The sequence below is a fragment of the Haemaphysalis longicornis genome, unplaced genomic scaffold (assembly GCF_048455015.1).
Source record: "Haemaphysalis longicornis isolate Haplotype H1 unplaced genomic scaffold, Haemaphysalis longicornis Haplotype H1 scaffold_6, whole genome shotgun sequence".
In the NCBI taxonomy this organism is placed as follows: domain Eukaryota; kingdom Metazoa; phylum Arthropoda; class Arachnida; order Ixodida; family Ixodidae; genus Haemaphysalis; species Haemaphysalis longicornis.
The window spans coordinates 34,886,316-34,905,243 of record NW_027526407.1 but is presented as its reverse complement, the minus strand read 5'-3'; the positions used below and the strand labels follow the sequence as shown (position 1 = coordinate 34,905,243).

Here is an 18,928-nt window from a genome sequence, read left to right as displayed (position 1 = left end):
GTGGCATTAGACCAGAAGAAACTAATAAACCTACGGGCTTAGCTTGAAGGCTTCATTAATGAATATAGATGGAGTAGACAGCACTAATTGGCATGAAATTAAGAAAATCAGAATACCCCCAGAACTTGGGCCCTGTAGCATTAACTCCGGTCCTAAGTACGTTCACTGAGAGAATGATAACAAACACACTAATACACCACCTTGAGTGCTCCAGACGGTTCCACCCCACTCTCACAGGCTTTCCACCTCATCTGAGCACTCATGACCACTTGTGGCTCGTCCATAACGACATTAACTGAACTGGTCACACGGATTTTCCAGGGTATGTGATTGCATTGATAATTCACAAAGCTTTCGACGATTTTATCCAATCGCGCCTATTGCAGGTATTGGCTAGTGCATTTCCTAGTCGAAACGCTCAAGATTGGGTTAGAAATTTCCTTCAGCAACAACCCATCCGACTAAATCCTTCCATGCACTACCCTAGCACTCTCTATTTATATCGCGGTGTTCCACAAGGCTTGATCTTAGCTCCAATTTTTTTTAACCTAGCCATGAACTGGGGGCACAAAAAAATTACACCATCTTCCCGTGGGGAACCCTGATGAGGTTGCGAAGCATCGTGGCGGTTCCGTGTGGTTCCATTGTGTTGCCGTTATATTGAGTGATCTGGTTTTTACTATCGCCAGAGCGAATTCCACGTCCGGGTCGACACCGGTGTCAAAGGCACGCAAGTGCTGTTGTGTTACGGTGAGTAGGTGGTGGTTCTCGGGGCGCCGAAACTCGTCCATCATGTTCTTGTCGATGTTGTCTTTGTGGTAGAATCGGTAGTCTCCGTCAGCTTTGGTGAGGTAAAGGTTTTGCTTAGCTTGAATGGAAAGCGCTTAAACTTTGACTAATAAACAAGGACGAGAAAAACTACAACAGAGGACGAAGCGCAAACTAACAACTGATTTATTTACGTGGATGAACATACAAAGGTAAAGGTTGTTGACATTGGTGCACCGGCTGAGAGCAATGTACACGCCCTCCCCATCGCAGCTTTGTCTTCTCGTTCTTCTTCTTCTTCGGCGGTTCTCCTACGGGAAGATGACGACGGTGGTTGAACGCGAACCTATCTCGTGATGGATTCTTTGGTTGGCCAATCCCTAGGGGCATCCTGCCACAATCAGCATCAGAGGCGCTGCGGACGGGGCTGGTTGAGCTGCAAGGCGCGTGGCTCTTCCCGCCACAGCTTTCCCACGGGAAATTCAGCATCCCCATCTAAAGTTTTCAGTTCGTCGTTTCCGTTGACGTTCAGCTTCGCGTGCATTCGTTGTATCAGTACTTTCTTGACGTAGTTTGAATGAGTCAAGGGCATAAGGCGCGTTCGTAGCACTTGCTCCTGTCCCGGATTTGTAGCGTAGTGTTAAGAGCACCGCGTACCTCCCGTTGCGGCCAGAGAGTCGTGGGATCGAAACCGGGCGGCGCTAACTATTTCTTTTTTTTATGGTGTAGTATCGCGGAGCTGTGGGTGTAAGGAGGAGAGTTGCGCATGCGCAGTGAGCGTGTGGACGGCGCCGCCATCAACGACGCAGGACAAGCCAAGCCTAAGAAATGCTCCGCATTTAAAACTCTTACAAGACATCGCTGGTAGGTTTACCTTTTGCGCGGACTACGTAGTTTTCTGGGCAGGAGCTAATGACTATCCCTCTAAAAGCCCCATCCATCCGGAACTCCAGGCTGCCGTATTCAGCCTTGAATGCTCCCTTTCCCAGTTTCAATTGCGACCATCTGTACTAAAACAGAGCTACTCACCGTTGACGGCAAGAATGGCTCAAATTCAGATCAGGTCGTTTCCATCCAGATCAGGGATACGCAGCTAAATTCTCATAATGTCAACATTCTGCCCATTAGCAGTTCTAATAGCGCCAATAAATGGGTCCTTAATCTGAAAGCAACTCGGCGCAACACCATGCATGCCACCCTCCGCCTATCCAATAAGTTTGATGGTGTCGATCAACAGGCTTGTACAATGCTTGGCCATGCAATGGCACATGGTTGCCTCAGTTACGGCTTTCTGGCATAAGATCTTCGCTCAGCTCACGCAAACCATCTCCATATATTAAATCGTCACCTTCTTCGTACAATTAGTGATCTTGCCCTATACACCCCCGTACACATTCTTCACCTAATTGTAGCCCTTCCCTCCCTTGATACCCTCATCGAAGCCCACTGGTTACTCGTTGTCCCTTCTACCCTGGGGGCGACCTGCGATTGGCATCCCTCGGCGTCGCCCTATAGCGCAGTGGCATGTGACAGCACGCAAGTTATACCTTCGTACCATAAAGAACGACAAGATGGAGAACGAAGTCGACATCTTCATGGACACCCCCGTGCACGCCAATGAGGCTCCGATGGCATGAACATCTTCGGATGCCCCTTTGCTAAACCGTTCCCTGAAGATCTCCAATACATTGGGCTTAGATGAAAAAGCCGAACTCATGGGTGTCCTGGGCCCTGTCTACTCCATCCACGACCATTGCGACTCCCTCCCAGCCCGGGAATTTGGCATCATTAGGGATTCCCACGTCGCCCTTAAATAATTGAACAGAACATTTTCACATAATTATACGGCCACGAATATACTATATGCCATCCGAGACGTTAAATTGTAAGGCCTATTTCTCTGCGCATGGTCTGGTCCCCGGGACACACGCCTGGGGCGCATGGCAACTACATGGCTTTCCCCACCGCCCCGGGGAGACTTGACAAATATGGAGAAGTTTTCAGTGCCCTGTTGCAACACCTAACACGACCAGACTGGTAATTTTACATAAGGAAATTCAAGGCAGAGCGCTGCAAAAGGCTTCAAGATACCATCCCAGTTGGTTTGCAAGGCCCGTTACAGGAGCTCACACGCTCGGGGGACATGATCGCTTATACAATCTATGCTAGCACGGCACTAGCCCGTCATGTAGTACATAAACGGGCCCACGGAGCTAGCTCGCACATCCAACGCTGATCGTATTGTGACGGGACATGCATCTCTAAACTATATCATTTGATATAGCACTGTGGACACTTCACGGCTGTACGCGAGCCCCAGTTGGAACTCGGTTACACACCCGCAGACGAAGAAGCGCATTTGCAACCCGTTCGAGCAGACCCCTCAGCGCTAGAGAAAATAATAGAACACTCAATAACCAGTCATCTATACAACTGTGTGATAACCTGGACTGACTCCTCTTATAAACGTAGCACCTATGTTTTCACAAAATCAATGAACCATGTATTCAGGGAACCATAGACTTTGAAATGCTGTCCACCAATTCAAGTGATTTAACCTTGGACCATGATATCTTTTTCTTTTTTCCCTTTTTTCCTCCGTGTCCCTCTCCTTCCCCACCGAGTCATACATGCCCCCTCTTGCAATAAAGGTATTCCTCCTCCCTCGTTCAGCCATTGCTTTTAACTTTTGTACCTTCCAAGAAATTTTCGCACCTCAAAACGCGTTCTACAAAACTTCGAGATCTAAGTCTTCTGCCCTAAAAGCGAGAAATGCAGCATTGCAATTTGGAGAGCAGAACAAAAAATTAGCACCAAACAGATTGGTGCTTCTCTGCCAGATGGCACTCGGGTCGTTCGATTGGGAGCTAGCTGAATCGAGTTGAAAAACTATCTTTCTACTGACCGTCCAAAAATCCCGAGGAAAATAAAACACAACAAGAAGTTAAAAATAAAAGAAAGCAAGAGTTACGCTGAAGTGGCAGAAGAAAAATATAGTTTTTGGCCACATTTTCAGCGAATCAAGATATTCTTTTGCTAGTTTTCCTGGGTCACCCACGCCAACCATCACATGTGTTTGCTCCAACATCTTGGATTACACTATAAAAATGCGTGGTTAATCGCTTGTCTAACCTATTGATTCTCCTAGCCGATTTTTAACGGCAAAAAATGTCTGTCTCTTACAGACATTTCAGAACAGCGGCGGTGTTGAAAACCTTTGTTGCGAAGAGGCATTTGCAAAAGTAATGTAACATACAAAGCGCAGTGAAATCATTCCAGATGATAGAAAAAGAAGCGCGCTTCCTTGCTGCAATGCACTGGCAGTTGCTGGTGCGTTTTAACATGGGCTTTGCAATAAAGCAATGTGGCGTCTCTGAGCAATTGTTACATTTTTACATCTATTGAAAGTTTTGTAGAAACAATGCAGCTGCATACACTGTTTATATTTGTGACGGGAAGTGCCGAAGAAAATTTACGACTCGGGAAGTGGGTAGTTTCAGAGCGATAAAGACATGAACATTAAAAAATTTGCGAAATTGTTCATGACCAGACGCTTATCGCTCGGTTTGGCGCTCTATGCAAAATTCAGGCTTAAAGTTATTTGAAAGGGCGTGAAAAGGAAATTTATTTCAGAAAGTTAAACCGGAGACTTTCGACATCTTTAAGCGAGAAAACAATTTTTATATTGAGCTCCCACCAATGCCCTGGAAGCCACACCGTCAGTCCGCTTCACTGCAACGACTATTCCTGCGCGGCCGCGGAGAGGCGGGCCGTCACCGCAGGTCACGCGCGTTTTGAGTTTTTACGCGGCTAGCTGGTCTAAAGTGGGGCTGGCTGGTACTGAATTTCGGAAAGGCGTCAAAGGCAGATCATTTGTTGGTGCTCTTAACGAATTTTGCAACGCTGCGTTCATGAAGGTGATACAGATGTGCTAGAAGATCAGCTGCTGGTGTGCTCTTGATGCACATTTAAGAGTTTGCACTTTTCATCGCGGTCGCCGAATTGGTTTCTTTGCACTTTTGAAAGTACCAGTGGCGGAGGAAGACATGAGCCCAGCATTGACAGCTGTTAGCGGTTATGGTACTAAGTGGTGAAAGATGCGCGTACCTCTCAAATCAATTCTCAAACCTTCTTGAGGGTTGCCTTTTTTCCTCAACCATTTCATTTCGCCCCCTGAGCAGGGACACACCTTTACTGTTCTTTTCTCCCCATGTAAAAAAGTTATGTGGTTCAATTATTTGTCCACAGAACAGGACTGAATTCTTCGGACACGAGGGAATTCTTGTTTACTAAATGCTAATGCCTTAGCTTGAAATGTATCCATGGCGACTATCGTGAAGGCAAGGCAATCCTAAATGACGGGGAGTTTACACAGAGATTCTCGGGAATTCTGAAAGATGGCATGCCCCGAATTGGTGTATCGTGGGTTCCGTATATACTCAGTGGCACATTTGTCGGGCATCTTGCACGACGAAGCTCTAATTCCTTGCGAGGTCTAAAACAAGATCCTTCCCCTGATTTTTCGGTTGGTTTTTATCTCCGTCAATAAATTTTCCGCCTGTTTGTTTATGACGTAGTGCATCTTGAGATCGTCTGCAGTGCCTAAAAACTGTTCGGAAAATTTGGAAGAACTTTAAAATATTTTCTCTAGTATGGAGCAAATACCTGCGATCCAGTAGCCCCGTCCTTGCCTCGAATCCGCGTAACTTCGCGTGCCTGTTGCTCCGGAACATGCAGAAAAGTCGTAGATAGTTTGCAAAAAAAAGTATTTCCAAAGAGACCTATACTGACGCTGGTAATTCAGAGAACTAAGTTAAAGAACTACAGAACGTTAACATCCCCCTTCGTTTCCGGCACTGCGGAAGGCACACTGATGCATGTGGAGTCACATTTACATGCCGCAGCATCGTAAGAAACCAACGAAGCATGCTGTAACCTGCGCTGACGCCCCACCACTCTGCTGCCCCGCAGGAATGGTCGTTGCAGTGAAGCGGACTTACGGCCCGCTCTCAGGGACCGTTGCAGGTGCTCAATATAAAAATAATTTTCTGGCTTAAAACAAAGAGTATTCCGATTATAATTTCTAAAATAAATCCCCTTTGTACACCCTTTCAAATGAGATTAAGCCTGTATTTTTACATAAAACGCCACACAGCGCGAGAAGCGTCCGAACACGGACAATTTAGCAATTTTTTTCAAAGTTCATTTCTTTATCGCGCAGAAACTACCCGCTTCCCGACTTCAATATTTTTGTTCCGCACTTTCCGTCACCAATATAAACAATCTATGCAGCGGCATTGTCTCCACAAACTTTCAATAGCTCTAAAAATGTAACAATAGCTCAGAGACGCCACTTTGCTTCATCCAAAGACCGTTTTAAAACACACTAACAACTGTCAGTTCATTGTAGCAAGGAAGCGCGATTCTTTTTCTATCACCTGGAATTATTTCACTGCGCTTTACGTAATACTTTATTTTGTAGCGTTACACTGGCCGAGGTTGAGCCGTTTCGCATGGACCTTGAAAGGCCGTGCTGCGAACGCGCGAGGAGCATTGGATTACATTTAGATCGGATTGAATTGGATTATATTGGATTCCAATACAATTGGAGTACGGGTGTGTAGAAAATTGGGGCTGCACATTCGCCGTTCTGCGCGTTCTAGAGGGGAGACGTCATAGTCGCGGCAGACGCTCTGGCGCCGGCGCCTGCCCACCTGTGCACCTGCGTTGCGCAGTAGCCAAGTCTGACGCTGCGCCGGAGCCGCTTGATAGCCGTTTAGCGTGGCTCCTCGAGAGCCGTGCTGCGCATGCGCGAGGAACAGTGACTGAACTGGACTGGACTGGACTGGAATGGACTGGAATGGATTGGATTGGATTGGGTTGGATTGCTGAATCTTAGCTCACGTTACGTATATCCTGGCATAGCCGAGCTAAGCCACTGCTAATTTTTTTGCGAATGCTTTTTTGCAACATAGGTTTTCATCACCGCCGCTGCTTTGAAATGGCTGTAAGAGACACATACATTTTTCCCGCCAAAAAAATCGGCTAGAAGAATGAATCGGGGAGGGAAGTGATCAACCACGAATTTTTATAATGTAATCTGCGATGGTCAAGCAAGCTCTCTGGGATGTTTGGCGTGGAATGAGGCATCTGTGTAATTCATTCTATATTTTTTTTCTTGCCGTGTAATGTTATTTAACTAGGCGTATTCGCGAAGGTTCTCTATGATGGCAATAAAATGAGTTGTCCTTAGTCATAGGCATGAAATAGGTGTGCTGAAGACTCCTTTCCATCAATATTTTCCTCAAGCAGCGGTAAAATTGTTATATGACCTTCAAACTTATTGCATGAACTAAAGTATATCGAAACTTCAGGTCGCAACTTTTCTTTGATCGGTACTTATTTCAAATGGCTCAAAAATATCAGCTCTTTTGCACATACTACAGCACTACATTGACGCCTATTCACAGTTTTAGGACGTGGACCATGGACACAAAGAAACACCGCTTTAGAGAAGCGGTGCTGTTTGTCCGGATGATCTGTGCCCCACCTAAACAAAGCACTCCTAGGAAAAAAAAGGCCTGCTCAAGCCCAAAATGTGCATCTGTGTCTGCTTGGTTCCCAGGATAAATGACGTCGTCGTGGAATCCGCAATTTTCGAGTAAGAAAAAAACGAGTAACCACAGGGATGAAGAAGTATACGAAAATACATTTTCTTTTTAACAGGGCAAAAAAGAACAAAAGCTTTATAAGTGCAAATTATGTGGAACTGTACCAAAACATTCTACTTCTACATCTCATCTAAATCTCAACGTTTATCTTAAATTTTTTTTTATGAGGGCTCTATACATCTGTCGACATGCACTCTAGAGAACACTTTTGCAGTTCTGGAGATCGCCATTGGTGACAACCAAGACCTACAGAACTGCCAAAAGCCCTCCGCGATATAACCGACTGAAAACGTTGGAGATCGGCGTTTCCCAAATCTTAAATAAAACTATGCTCTAAAAATGTTTCCCGGCACGTCATTGCAGCAGAAAATTACGTTTATTGCTGCGTAATATTTTTGTTTGTGATTGTTTTTGTCAGACTCAGGCCCACTATTCGTTGAATTGCCCCGTGGCGCACAGGTGCTTCTGCAGAGGACACAGCCTGGCACCGTGCTCTCCGAGGATGTGCTAGCCATCTGGCGCGCTTACTCAAATGCCACCAGCACACTGACAAGGATCTTGTGGCCGCTGTTGCCTGCACCTCCTGTTCCAAAGAAGTCACCTCGAATGTACACCACACGCTGTAGGAGTGTCCCGGTCTTCAAACGCTTCATTTAAAGTGTCTCCGGCCCGGAGTCCAGCTACTTCGGGACTGGAAAACGCCGCTGTAACACGCCAGTACACTGCAGATGCTGCTTTCTCTGTAGGAGTTCACGCGCTCTTCAGGCGTGGAACACCGGATGCAACCTATAAACTTTCAGCCGCCTACCTACTTCCCTCAATCTCCCAGCCTACCAATGTGTTTACCCTCTCTAATAAAATTTTTTTTCTTTATTCTGATTGCAATGATGTGTACAGAAAGAGTATGTCCATCGAATGTGCATCTTGTACTGGCTACCTACCTCGACGGTTCCTCGGTCTGCGTTTTTTCTCTTCAGAATCTTCCTCGCTGCTTCCCTTCGCTTTTTTCTGGCTTTGTGGACCTGCGCATTGTATGTTAAACGAAGTGATGCAATTATAAGATTACGGAAAGATTTGTTTGGATTATTGTTTTCCTTTTTAAATTTGGTGTGTTGTTTGGAGCACTGAAGGCCAGAATGAATGTTTCGAGCAGTTGTTGAAGTGATTTACACTGTACTTCTACAAGGAGGTGAGAAATCGTTGATAAAATCATTTGCGATTGCCCCAAGATTGACGGCTGTTCACTCATAATCATTGGCACAACAATTGAAGATTGGCATTTGCCTTGGCTAGGGTCTCAATTTTCGGGGCATCCAGCTGAGCATGAATGCTGACCCATCCGATACTGTTCATACCATATGAAATTTTCCATAGCTTTGTTGCTCCGTAGCCTGAACCTTTTTGGGCATTCAGAACAACGTTAATACTCATTTATTACCGGCCACAAACTATGCGGCTGCAGCATTTACGGAGCTGAACGAAGGAAGAGAGGAGCGAGGTTGTAATCTGGCTGCACCACCGCCACTTTCGAACCGTTTGATATTTATGTGTCACTAGCCATAGATTGTCTAACCCTATTTTGAATTAATCGGTCCTGTAACAACATTTATGAGGCGACCTTTACGCACCTTTATAGTGGTGACCCCGTGGCGTACCTACGCTTTTAACAAAAGAAGGAGCTATTACTATATTTCAACACTAGTCTGTGAGCGTAAGCCCGCTCCAACACGAAGTGCTCTAGCGCTGTCTTCTGGCGCTCTTGCCATTATATCGCACACTGTTGTTTAAACTTTCCGATATCCTATTCAAGATATAAATATGTTAAAGTATATTTCACGCGTCCAGGTTGCAAGAAAACAAAATCAAGCCATAGAAGGAGTGAGTGTAAAGCAAAAGTAATAGCAGATAAAAACTCAGAATTGTTAGCTTAAATAGGTGCTTTCTTTCGCTAGCGTATTCAATTCTGAATTGACCTATGATGTGGAGAAATACGTTTTTAGCAAAATGAAAAGTTTCGCTCTTCGCTAAAACTATAAGATAATAGAAGCAACAAAGGGCCCTCTCTTGCATCAATATAACTTCGTTTTTGCACAGAATTGTGCGATACCATAATTACATCTTGTGGCTATTCCCAATGGGGTTGCTTACCTCTACCCCTCCTTTGATTGCTGGTATTTTCTTCTCTATCGGTTTCTGAGGAATCATTTTTCTTGGGTTTCTTGCTTCGGCCACCGTCTTCCTCACTGCTATCCCCAGCGGCGTTCGGGGCTCCTCTACCTGCGCATATTGTTTGGAAAAAGCTTATGCAGCGCATCCTGCCACTGAAGTTTTTTTTTTTAAAATACCGCGAAATTGTCTCATTGTCTAATTTACAGCAGAATACTAGACTGACTACGGGTATGCATTTTTATTTTTTTCCCATCGACGAGTACTTTCTTCTGGGCTCTACAGAGCTGTGTAACGCAGAATACGTGCTCTTTAGGGTTGTGAAATAGATGAAAACCCTTTATTTGAACCCGTGGAAATCATAATTTGCGAAAACTAGTTTCTTTGAATCAACGGTGCCCCGCCCGCCAATACATTGAAAAGGTTGTTCACTTCTAAGACGTTGTTGGCGCTGTGTGCGAGTGGTGTGCTCCCTGGATATTACAGTCGTTTCCTCTGTAATAAACTGCGCCAGGGCTCCAGCAAATGGACAACTCCTGCGATATCTGCATGCCACAGGTTTGCCAATACAGGTCTTCCTCCTCTTCCCTTAATATAAACAATTTTAATCCCGACCACTTTTATCTTACTTCAACACAATAGCTCTTGTGGCGCATCTCGGCTCGCAAGTAAATAAACTTCCCGTATTCTCCATTGTTACTCTAACATATGCGTGCTGCCACGCCAAATCACTTTGGAAGTTTTATATTTGTCGCCTCTTGCCGCTTAAGTGTGTAAAAGTACCTCGTTGTGCAACCGTCGTAGTTCGTAGTGCTTTGTGGAAACGAGAAACACATTGCACTACTTTGTGTTAAAATATAAGGAAATGAAACAAAAAACAGTAAATCTTGTGCAAAGGCAGACGTAAAACCTCTAAAGTGCTATAAATTTGAAGTATACGTTTGATGCAGATAAGTACTATTTGAACTTTATTCAAACCCTTTTCCAGAGCTAACAACCAAACATCAGAGGAGCAATGAAGTCCTTCCTCTTGCATCAACATAGCACCCCCTTTGTACAGATGGGTACAGTTCCAATATTCCACATTATGCAGTGTTTAAACATTTTATGACTTACCTGATCCCCTATTTCGGTTCCTCGGTCTTGCGTCGGCGTCGCTTTGTGGAACCCTAGGTGGCTTCTTTTTTTTGCGCTTTTTACTTTCTTCCTCGCTGCTGTCATCCGTATCACTAGAGCCTGTTGAACCTGCGTCGGGTATTCAATAGAAACTTACATGCAGCCTTCCGCAACCAGTTACACCTAATGATCGTCAAATGATTCATTTGATTCATTGTGTCTAAAGAATCATAATACTAATCATCATCAACAGTCCTCTAGGCCCACTGCAGGTTGAAAGCCTCCCCCATCTACCTCCAACCGCTCCTTCACCGCGCTCCTGTCCCTAATTCATTTGCGCCTCCTAGTTTCCTCATTTCTTCCCTTCATCGAGTAATTGGCCTTCACCTTTTAACATATAATTTTTATTGTATTGCGGTAGCTAAAAAAACTTGGCGGTATATGTTCATTATAAATGATGTCCGCAGTTCATGAGGTGACAAAAAGTTTTGACATGAAACGGAGGAGAGCAAATTGTTCGTAGTTACATGTGTGGCGAAACGGTTCGGCACCGCTTCTGCGCCTGCGCGTCGCGTCGATTCCTCTAAACACGGGCGCCGGCGATAAGAACACTTTCGCCCTAGAGAAGCAAGAAAACTGTTTGTGCGCCCCAATTCAGGGCTTGTTGTTGTAGACGCTTCAGTGCGGAAGCATTAAAGTTATGTGATCCCACATCTGGTGACCCGGAAAACGAACGTACCGCCCCGCAATGGCCGACGAGGGAACCCATGCTGCCCTTCACCAAGAAGTACAACAACTGCAACAACAACTGCAGGCTTAGCAGCAAGTGATCAAGAACCAAGAGCAGCAGCTCCGGGAACAGCAGCAGCGCCATCAAAATGAAGCGCACTCGTCCCAACGATCGCGCACCGCCCCGCTTCGGCCACACCCCACAAAGCTTCGCTTCAGCGGTCGCTGCCACCTCAGGCGCTTCCATTGCTGCGGCCGCCACAGATACGGACGTCTGTCGCGTCGCCGTCAAACTTCCACTGTTTTGGGCAAAGGCTCCTGACGGGTGGTTCGCTCAAGTCGAGGCGCAGTTTTCCACGGCACGCATCACCCAGGAACGGACGCGCTACGACTACGTCGTCGCCCATCTAGACTCTCGCTACGCGACTGAGGTTCGCGATATACTTACAAATCCCCCGGCTGATGACCGTTACCTACACCTGAAGAGGGAACTGATCCGCTGGCTTTCACCCTCACAAGGCGAGAAGGTGCGTCACCTACTCAAGCACGAAGAACTCGGTGACCGCAAGCCATCGCAGCCTCTCCGTTACATGCGTGACCTCTTCGGCAGCGCACCGGGCGACGACTCTCTCCTCCGTATCATCTGGCTTCAGCGTCTACACTCATAACCGCAGGCCATCCTCCAGGTGCAGCCGAATCTGCCGCTGGACCAGCTCTCTCACATCGCCGACCAAGTCGTCGAGACTTCTTTGCCAGCATCGCCTCTCACCGTCAACGCCGTTGACACCCGACAGTCCAGCGACGAGCTCGCGCGCCGTATCGACGAAATCATTCGTCAGCTGGACTCAATTGAAAGGCGCCTGGATCAAAGCCCGAAGCTGCGTACGCTCCCAAAGCCAAGACAACAACGCCGCTTCATCGCACGGAAATGATAACGGCCGCTGCTACTACCATCGCCTCTTCGGGGACAAAGCCCGGAAATGTCAACCACCTTGCTCAGCTGGACGTCAGGGAAACTTCAACGGCAGCCCGTAGAGACGGCCGCGAGCTGCCAACTTAGAGGCCGTCGCATATTTGTCACCGACCAAGTCACTAAGCGGCGGTTCCTCGTCGACTGCGGCTCCGACATCTGTTGCTTTCCCCGAACCCTCCGGCATGACAAGCGTCCTTGCACGTCCTTTGAGCTCAGTGCGGTGAACCATTCGAGCATTAAGACCTACGGCTCGCTCCGCCTTAAAAACAACTTTAAAAACCTGTCTCGGGATTTCCCATGGAATGTCGTCATCGCCGACGTCCCAGAGCTGATCATCCTACGTCTTGGCGTACTACAATCTTCTACCTGACTGCCGATATGACCGACTTATCGACGCTACAACAGACCTCTCCACGCCGGGGCAACGTGCGACCACCCAGCAGCCTAACGTTAAGCCACTCACCATTGGGAACCAATCGTCATACCATGCCATCCTCGCAGAATTTCCCGACCTGACTCGACCTAGCGGGCGTCCGCGAGAGGTGCGCCACTCAACCGTGCCCTACATCTGTACTACCCCCGGCCCCCCGGTCTCATGCCACGCCCCTCGCGTAGCCCCGGACCGCCTACGAATCGCATAGACCGCATTCGAAGCCACGCTTCGTGAAGGTACTGCCCGGCGCTCGGATTGACCTTACGCCTCACCGCTTCATCTAGTACCAAAGAAGACCAATGGCTGGCGCCCCTGCGGAGATTACTCCGCCCTCAACGCCCGCACCGTCCCCGACAGGTACCCCGTCCGTCATTATCAGGCCTTTGCTCACCGCTTACACGGCAGCACTATCTTCTCAGTGGTTGACCTCGTGAAGGCCTACACACAAATTCCTGTCAACCCGGATGACATCCCAAAGACCGCAATTATCACGCCCTTCGGACTATTCGAATTCCCTTTCATGAGTTTTGGTTACCGCATTGCGGGACAAACCTTTCAATGCTTCATCGACGACGCCGTCCCCGGCCTGGACTTCTGTTTCGTCTACCTAGACGACATCTTGATCTTCTCCCCCAACGAAACGGAATATCGCCAACAACTTCGTCAACTGTTCCAGCGTCTCGACGAACACGGCTTACTCATAAACGTTCAGAAGAGCATGCTCGGTGCCCCGTCGTCACGTTTGTTGGCCATGAAATCTCTTTAGAAGGACCTAGACCCTTGCCTGACCGCATCCTGGCCCTTGAACACTACGCGCTGCCTGCCACAGCGAAAGACCTCCGCCGTTTTGTGGGAATGTTCAACTTTTACAGGCGCTTCGTGCCTAAAGCGGCCACATATCAGGCCCCTTTCCATGACGCGTTGGCCGGTCAACGCAGCAAACATCCCGTAACTTGGACCCCACCCTTAACGCAAGCGTTCGAAGACTGCAAAACTGCCCTCTGCAACACTACGCTGCTCTCCCATCCCAAGCCAGAGGCTCCCCTGAGTCTTTTCACAGATGCCTCTAGCACCGCCGTTGGGGCCTCCCTCATGCAGCGCGTGGAAAATAACTGGTGCCCCTTGGTGTTCTGTTCGAAGAAACTCTCTTCGCCGAAGCCGCCCCCACCTTCCGGCAGCATCGTCGATGCAACCTCGCCCCCTGCGGAGACGACCTGGCCAGCCTACTACAGAGAGCTTCTTGCCATCTGCGAAGCAGTCCAACACTTTCGCCACATCCTCGAGGCACAGCACTGCACCATATACACCGACCACATACCTATCACTTACGTCTTCTCCCAACGCCGCAAAAAACTTCCACCAGTACAGCAGGACCAACTCTCATTCATCGCTCAATTCACCACAGATATCCACCACATCAGCGGAAAGGAAAACGGGGTCGCCGACGCACTCTCCCGCGTCTCGGCTGTCGAGCTACCACCCGTTAGGACTGACGCCCTCGCCGAAGCTCAGAAAACGGACACCGAACTCCAGCAGCTCCTCGAGAATAGCTCGTCCCTTCAACTTCAAAACGTTACCATCCCTGGGTCGGCGGACGGCATCTACTATGACATATTAACAGGACGAGTGAGACCATACGTCCCTTCTTTGCATCGGCAAAGCCTCTTAAACCCGTTACACAACCTCAGTCATCCCGGCATCCGAGCTTCTACACGCCTTGTGACTGACCGGTACGCGTGGCCCTCACTGCAACGGGACTGCCGCACCTGGGCACGCACATGCATTAAATGTCAGCGCGTCAAAATCACCCGGCACGTCACCTCGCCACTCAGAGAATTGCCCCTCCCGCCAGAACGGTTTCAGTACGTCCACATCGATATCGCGGCCCCTCCCACCAGCCGGCCCTTACCGCTATTGCCTCACCGCCATTGATCGTTACACTCGTTGGCCCGAGTTGTGGCCGCTCGAAAGTATTACCGCAGAAGACGTCGCATCAGCCTTCTTCTCCGGCTGGATTTCACGCTTCGGCACTCCTCGTCGAGTCACAACGGATCAAGGAAGGCAATTCGAATCTCAACTCTTCAGGCTCCTCGGGCTCTCCACCGGGTTCGAGCGTTCACGGACAACTAGCTACCACCCTTGCGCCAACGGGATGAGCGAACTGTTTCACCGGCAGCTCAAGGCAGCCATCATGTGCCATCCTAACTCAACCTGCCTCGAAGCTCTCCCCGCCGTCGCTCTTGGTCTGAGCGCAACTTTTAAGCCAGACATTCAAGCCACGCCCGCGGAACTTGTTTACGGGGAGCCGCTTCGCCTACCGGCAGAACTTTTCTCCGCTTCGACTTCTGACGTAACCAGCTCGGACCCTGCAGACTTCGTCGCTCGGCTCCGTCGCACAATGGGCGCGCTGCGCCCATCACCAGCGGCACGCCACACCAAGCCGACCCCGTTCGTGCTTTTAAGGACTTGGCAACATGCTCGCATGCCTTTCTCCGCGACGACACTGTACGCGCACCTTTCCAACCGCCTTACTCTGGACCATATAAAGCCATCCGTTGCGACAACAACGCATTCACCCCGCAAATCAGTGGAAAGGACGTTCGCGTTTCCATCGAACGCCTAAAGCCATCATACATCCTTTCCCAGGAGACTACCAACTCCCGCACGCCTCCCGTAATTCGCCCACAACAGCCCGCAACGCCTAGGCCCGCACCCTACACCACCAGCTTTGGACGCCAGGTGCGGGTCTCCAAACCTCTTCAACCCTGACGGCTCCTATCAGCGTAGGGAGTTGGTGTGGTGCAGCGTTTCGGCACCACTTCAGCGCCAACGCGTCGCGTCGATGCCTCTAAACACGGGCGCCGGTGATAAGAACACTCTCGCCCGAGAGAAGCAAGAACACTGTGTGTGTGCCCCGATTGGGGGGGGTGTTGTTGTAGACGCTTTAGTGCGAAGCATTAAAGTTATGTGATCCCACATATGCAACTGCGCCCAATTTACATTAAGGTGTTGTCGCATAAGATATCGTTCTGAAGATTTTAGAATACTCCCGCCTCATCTACCATCTTGGGTTTTTTGCGAACACTAAGCGCGTACTGGCACTTCTAAAATTCGAACTTCACCCATGGCATCCGAATACCACAGCTTTCGCAACCCAGACTCAGACGCTGTTTCGCTTGCAAGAATATTGTCTTATGTGGACGAAATGTAGCTGCTCCTAAAGCAATACCCGTTTTCGCGTACCTGGGCTTCAAAAGAGGGAAGCATGTGAACTTTCTGCTTGTGGGTGTGTTCAGATAACCACAGCCAAAATGGTGCCATGACCATTTTTTATTTCCAACGAATCTTTTATGGTGCATAGAATATTGTATACTCACCAAGGACCTGACACTATCTTAGCGAGAAACACCATATTTGGTGAACTAAAAGATATTAAGACGAGGCTAGGCAAGGCTACTTCGCAGCGTGCCCGGTGTGGCAACTTTGGTAGCCCATAAAACAAAAAAAGAAAATGTTCTAAATGCTCATAATATCTATAACAAATATTTGCAAACTTTTCTGCTCAATGCAGGGAAATTGACCTCTTCGTACTTGCATATCTTCAGGAAATATTTTCAAGATAGCCGGAAAAGCAATGTCGTTCAGAAATCGCACTTCTGAAAAAAATGTTTGTTACACATCGGCTTACAATCTAAGCTCTCAGTTTTTTGTGTCTAGTCTAGAAAGGTGAGGGGAACAAATTGTACCCTTTATTTCTCTGTAGAAAACAAACTTTTCAAGATGCTGCAATGTCAGGTACGCAGGAAAATAAAAATCTTTAAAAAAAGAGCCAACTTTTGACGTCATTTTAAAAAAATCCGGTCTCTCAATTTTCTTGAAATCTTTCGAAATTGTCCCTCAATTAATGGATATTCTGAAGCAGCAAAAATGTGTTGCATTATTATTGTTTTAACTTTGGAAAATAAAGTCACATCGAACACGAGTTTTTGTCTGATTAATAAGTGAATATCAGCGTGCAACGAACACAGGCAAATAATTTGGACTGTTCTTACAACTTAAAAAAACATGATGTGAGTGAAAAAGAAAACTGGTCTGTGTAGTCATAACTAGCCATATTTTCACGTGTTAATTGCGTTATTAATAAAACAAATTGTGGGTATCCGTGCTGACTCAACAGTTCCTATATCTCAAATTTTCTACGACAATAAAACTTCCTTTTTTCCATACCTTTCCATTTTCTTGCTTGTGCTGTGTCAGAAACACATATTTTACAGTTATGATCTTGCGTAATCACACATAGTATAATGTTACATAGTACATAGTATAACACATAGTAACCACGCTGCAGATAGTGGGGTGTGGCAAGCACTCATCGCGTTCAGGGTGTATTTTCGTTTTGCCTGCTTCTTGTTAAGTTGAAATGTGAAAGACAAGCTTTTTCAATTATCCGCCATTCAGGTTGCCAAAAATCGTAAATAATTCGGTTTTTTAAATCTTGATTTGTGCCCTCAAAACGTCAAAAAGCGCAAATTTTTAAGCCACTACAAAACTTTTACTTTTACATCTATAGGATCGTTAAATGTGAAAAGAAAGGTATAGCAAAGTGGAAAGCCGGGCTAGTTGAATATTGAATAGTTGAATATTGAATACTGTGTTGTGTGTGTTCTCTTCCCTTGGTCCAGTTTATTTGTGCGCAGTTCCAGTCATGAAAGAAAGGTGTAGCGTGCTCTTATAAATGTCCTTGAAACAGTAAACAAGCTCTAGTCCCAACCATCGCAGCCACTCTGAGTCCGCGTTGCGTGCTGTGTATATTAAATTTCCTCCGTGTGATTTCACACTCTTCCACATGTGATAAGACTCGATGCCAGGTACCGGCTTGACATTCTTGCACTCCTCTTTCTTCATCTCTCTGAATGTGGCAAGTTCGCTGACGTCCATATGCATCATGACGGTATTTTTTTTACTTTTCCTGCAAGCGTATCCACGGACTTTGCGCTTTGTATGGCTTCATTGGCCGCTCAACGCAAATTCTGCGCCGTAGTTTGGTGCTTCACAGTTACACCCACGTCGGCGCATGAATTTTTGCCATGTCCAGAAGCGTGGAATATCTACTGCGTCTCCCTACATTCACTGTTCGGCATCTCGTGGAACTGGTATTTGTTTTTAAAATGGGCGGCAGCACAATCACTTACATACGTAAGAATTGCGTATATTGGTGCGTTGTCTTCGAAATGCTTCTTGATTTTGGCGAGGGCCAAGCATGCATGGGCAGAGTCATGACTAAGGTCGTCGCAGATGAAGACATAATTCCTCGTCGCCTTTTTTGACGTTACAACACAAGTGAATAGACAGATTTGGCTCTTGTGCGAGTAGTAACCTTGTACTTCGTCGGGAAGCACAATCGTCCAGCTCTCGGCATATCAAAATGTAGCACTACCGCGCTCCTTTCGCAGTTCTGCTTCGCATCAGGTGTTGCTCTGGCTTGCACACATCTCGTGAAGTTGTGGGGCACCCATTTTTCCGTCAACCTTTGGAGCTCTTCTACGAATATTAGCGCGGTCATAGCTTTTTATTAAGTTCGCCACGTTCCCTGCAGTCCATGAGCACCTCCTCTTCAAAGTCAACGAGGAGCTTATCCAAGTTGAAGTTTTCCGCATTTGGGCTGCGTTCGCAATCTCCAAGAATACACGTGGCTGTAGGCTGCGGACATGTGTAAAGATCCAGAACGGTTTCGCCTGAAAACGAACGACCACTTCCATTTAGGAGGGCTACTAGGGCCAGGTAAAAGTTGGCGCACTATATGTACACACATACCTGGCAGTATGGAGCGCACGTCACCCAGTTAGGACGCAGTGAAACAAACTTCGTTATCCCAACTCTGGATGTAGGGTGGGCGTGCTTGTAGATACGGTAAGCTTCTTCTAAGGACCGTGCATTAAGCACTTAGAAGTTGATTGTTGCTCACTGTCGCCTTAGCCCACACCACATCCTTTTTGTTGGGGCTTTGCCTTGAGCAGTCCAGTTTATCAGTGGTGTAATAAGAGAGCACTCTACGGATGTCTTCTTCACTCA

At 47.5% G+C, this 18,928-nt stretch overlaps 1 protein-coding gene across 3 annotated transcripts in view; it reads right to left on the bottom strand.

Annotated features, from left to right (window-relative positions):
* Positions 1 to 18,928, bottom strand: part of LOC144142459 (uncharacterized) — a 72,606-nt gene that overhangs the window by 6,398 nt on the left and 47,280 nt on the right. For 2 of the 3 annotated variants that reach the window (XM_077673995.1, XM_077673997.1), the window contains exons 4-6: positions 10,722 to 10,850; positions 9,588 to 9,716; positions 8,377 to 8,461 (exon numbers count right to left, since the gene is read on the bottom strand). In XM_077673995.1, the coding sequence (XP_077530121.1) occupies positions 8,377 to 8,461; positions 9,588 to 9,716; positions 10,722 to 10,850 (343 nt within the window). The remainder of the gene's footprint in view (positions 1 to 8,376; positions 8,462 to 9,587; positions 9,717 to 10,721; positions 10,851 to 18,928) is intronic. The other variant, XM_077673996.1, reaches the window with a different exon arrangement.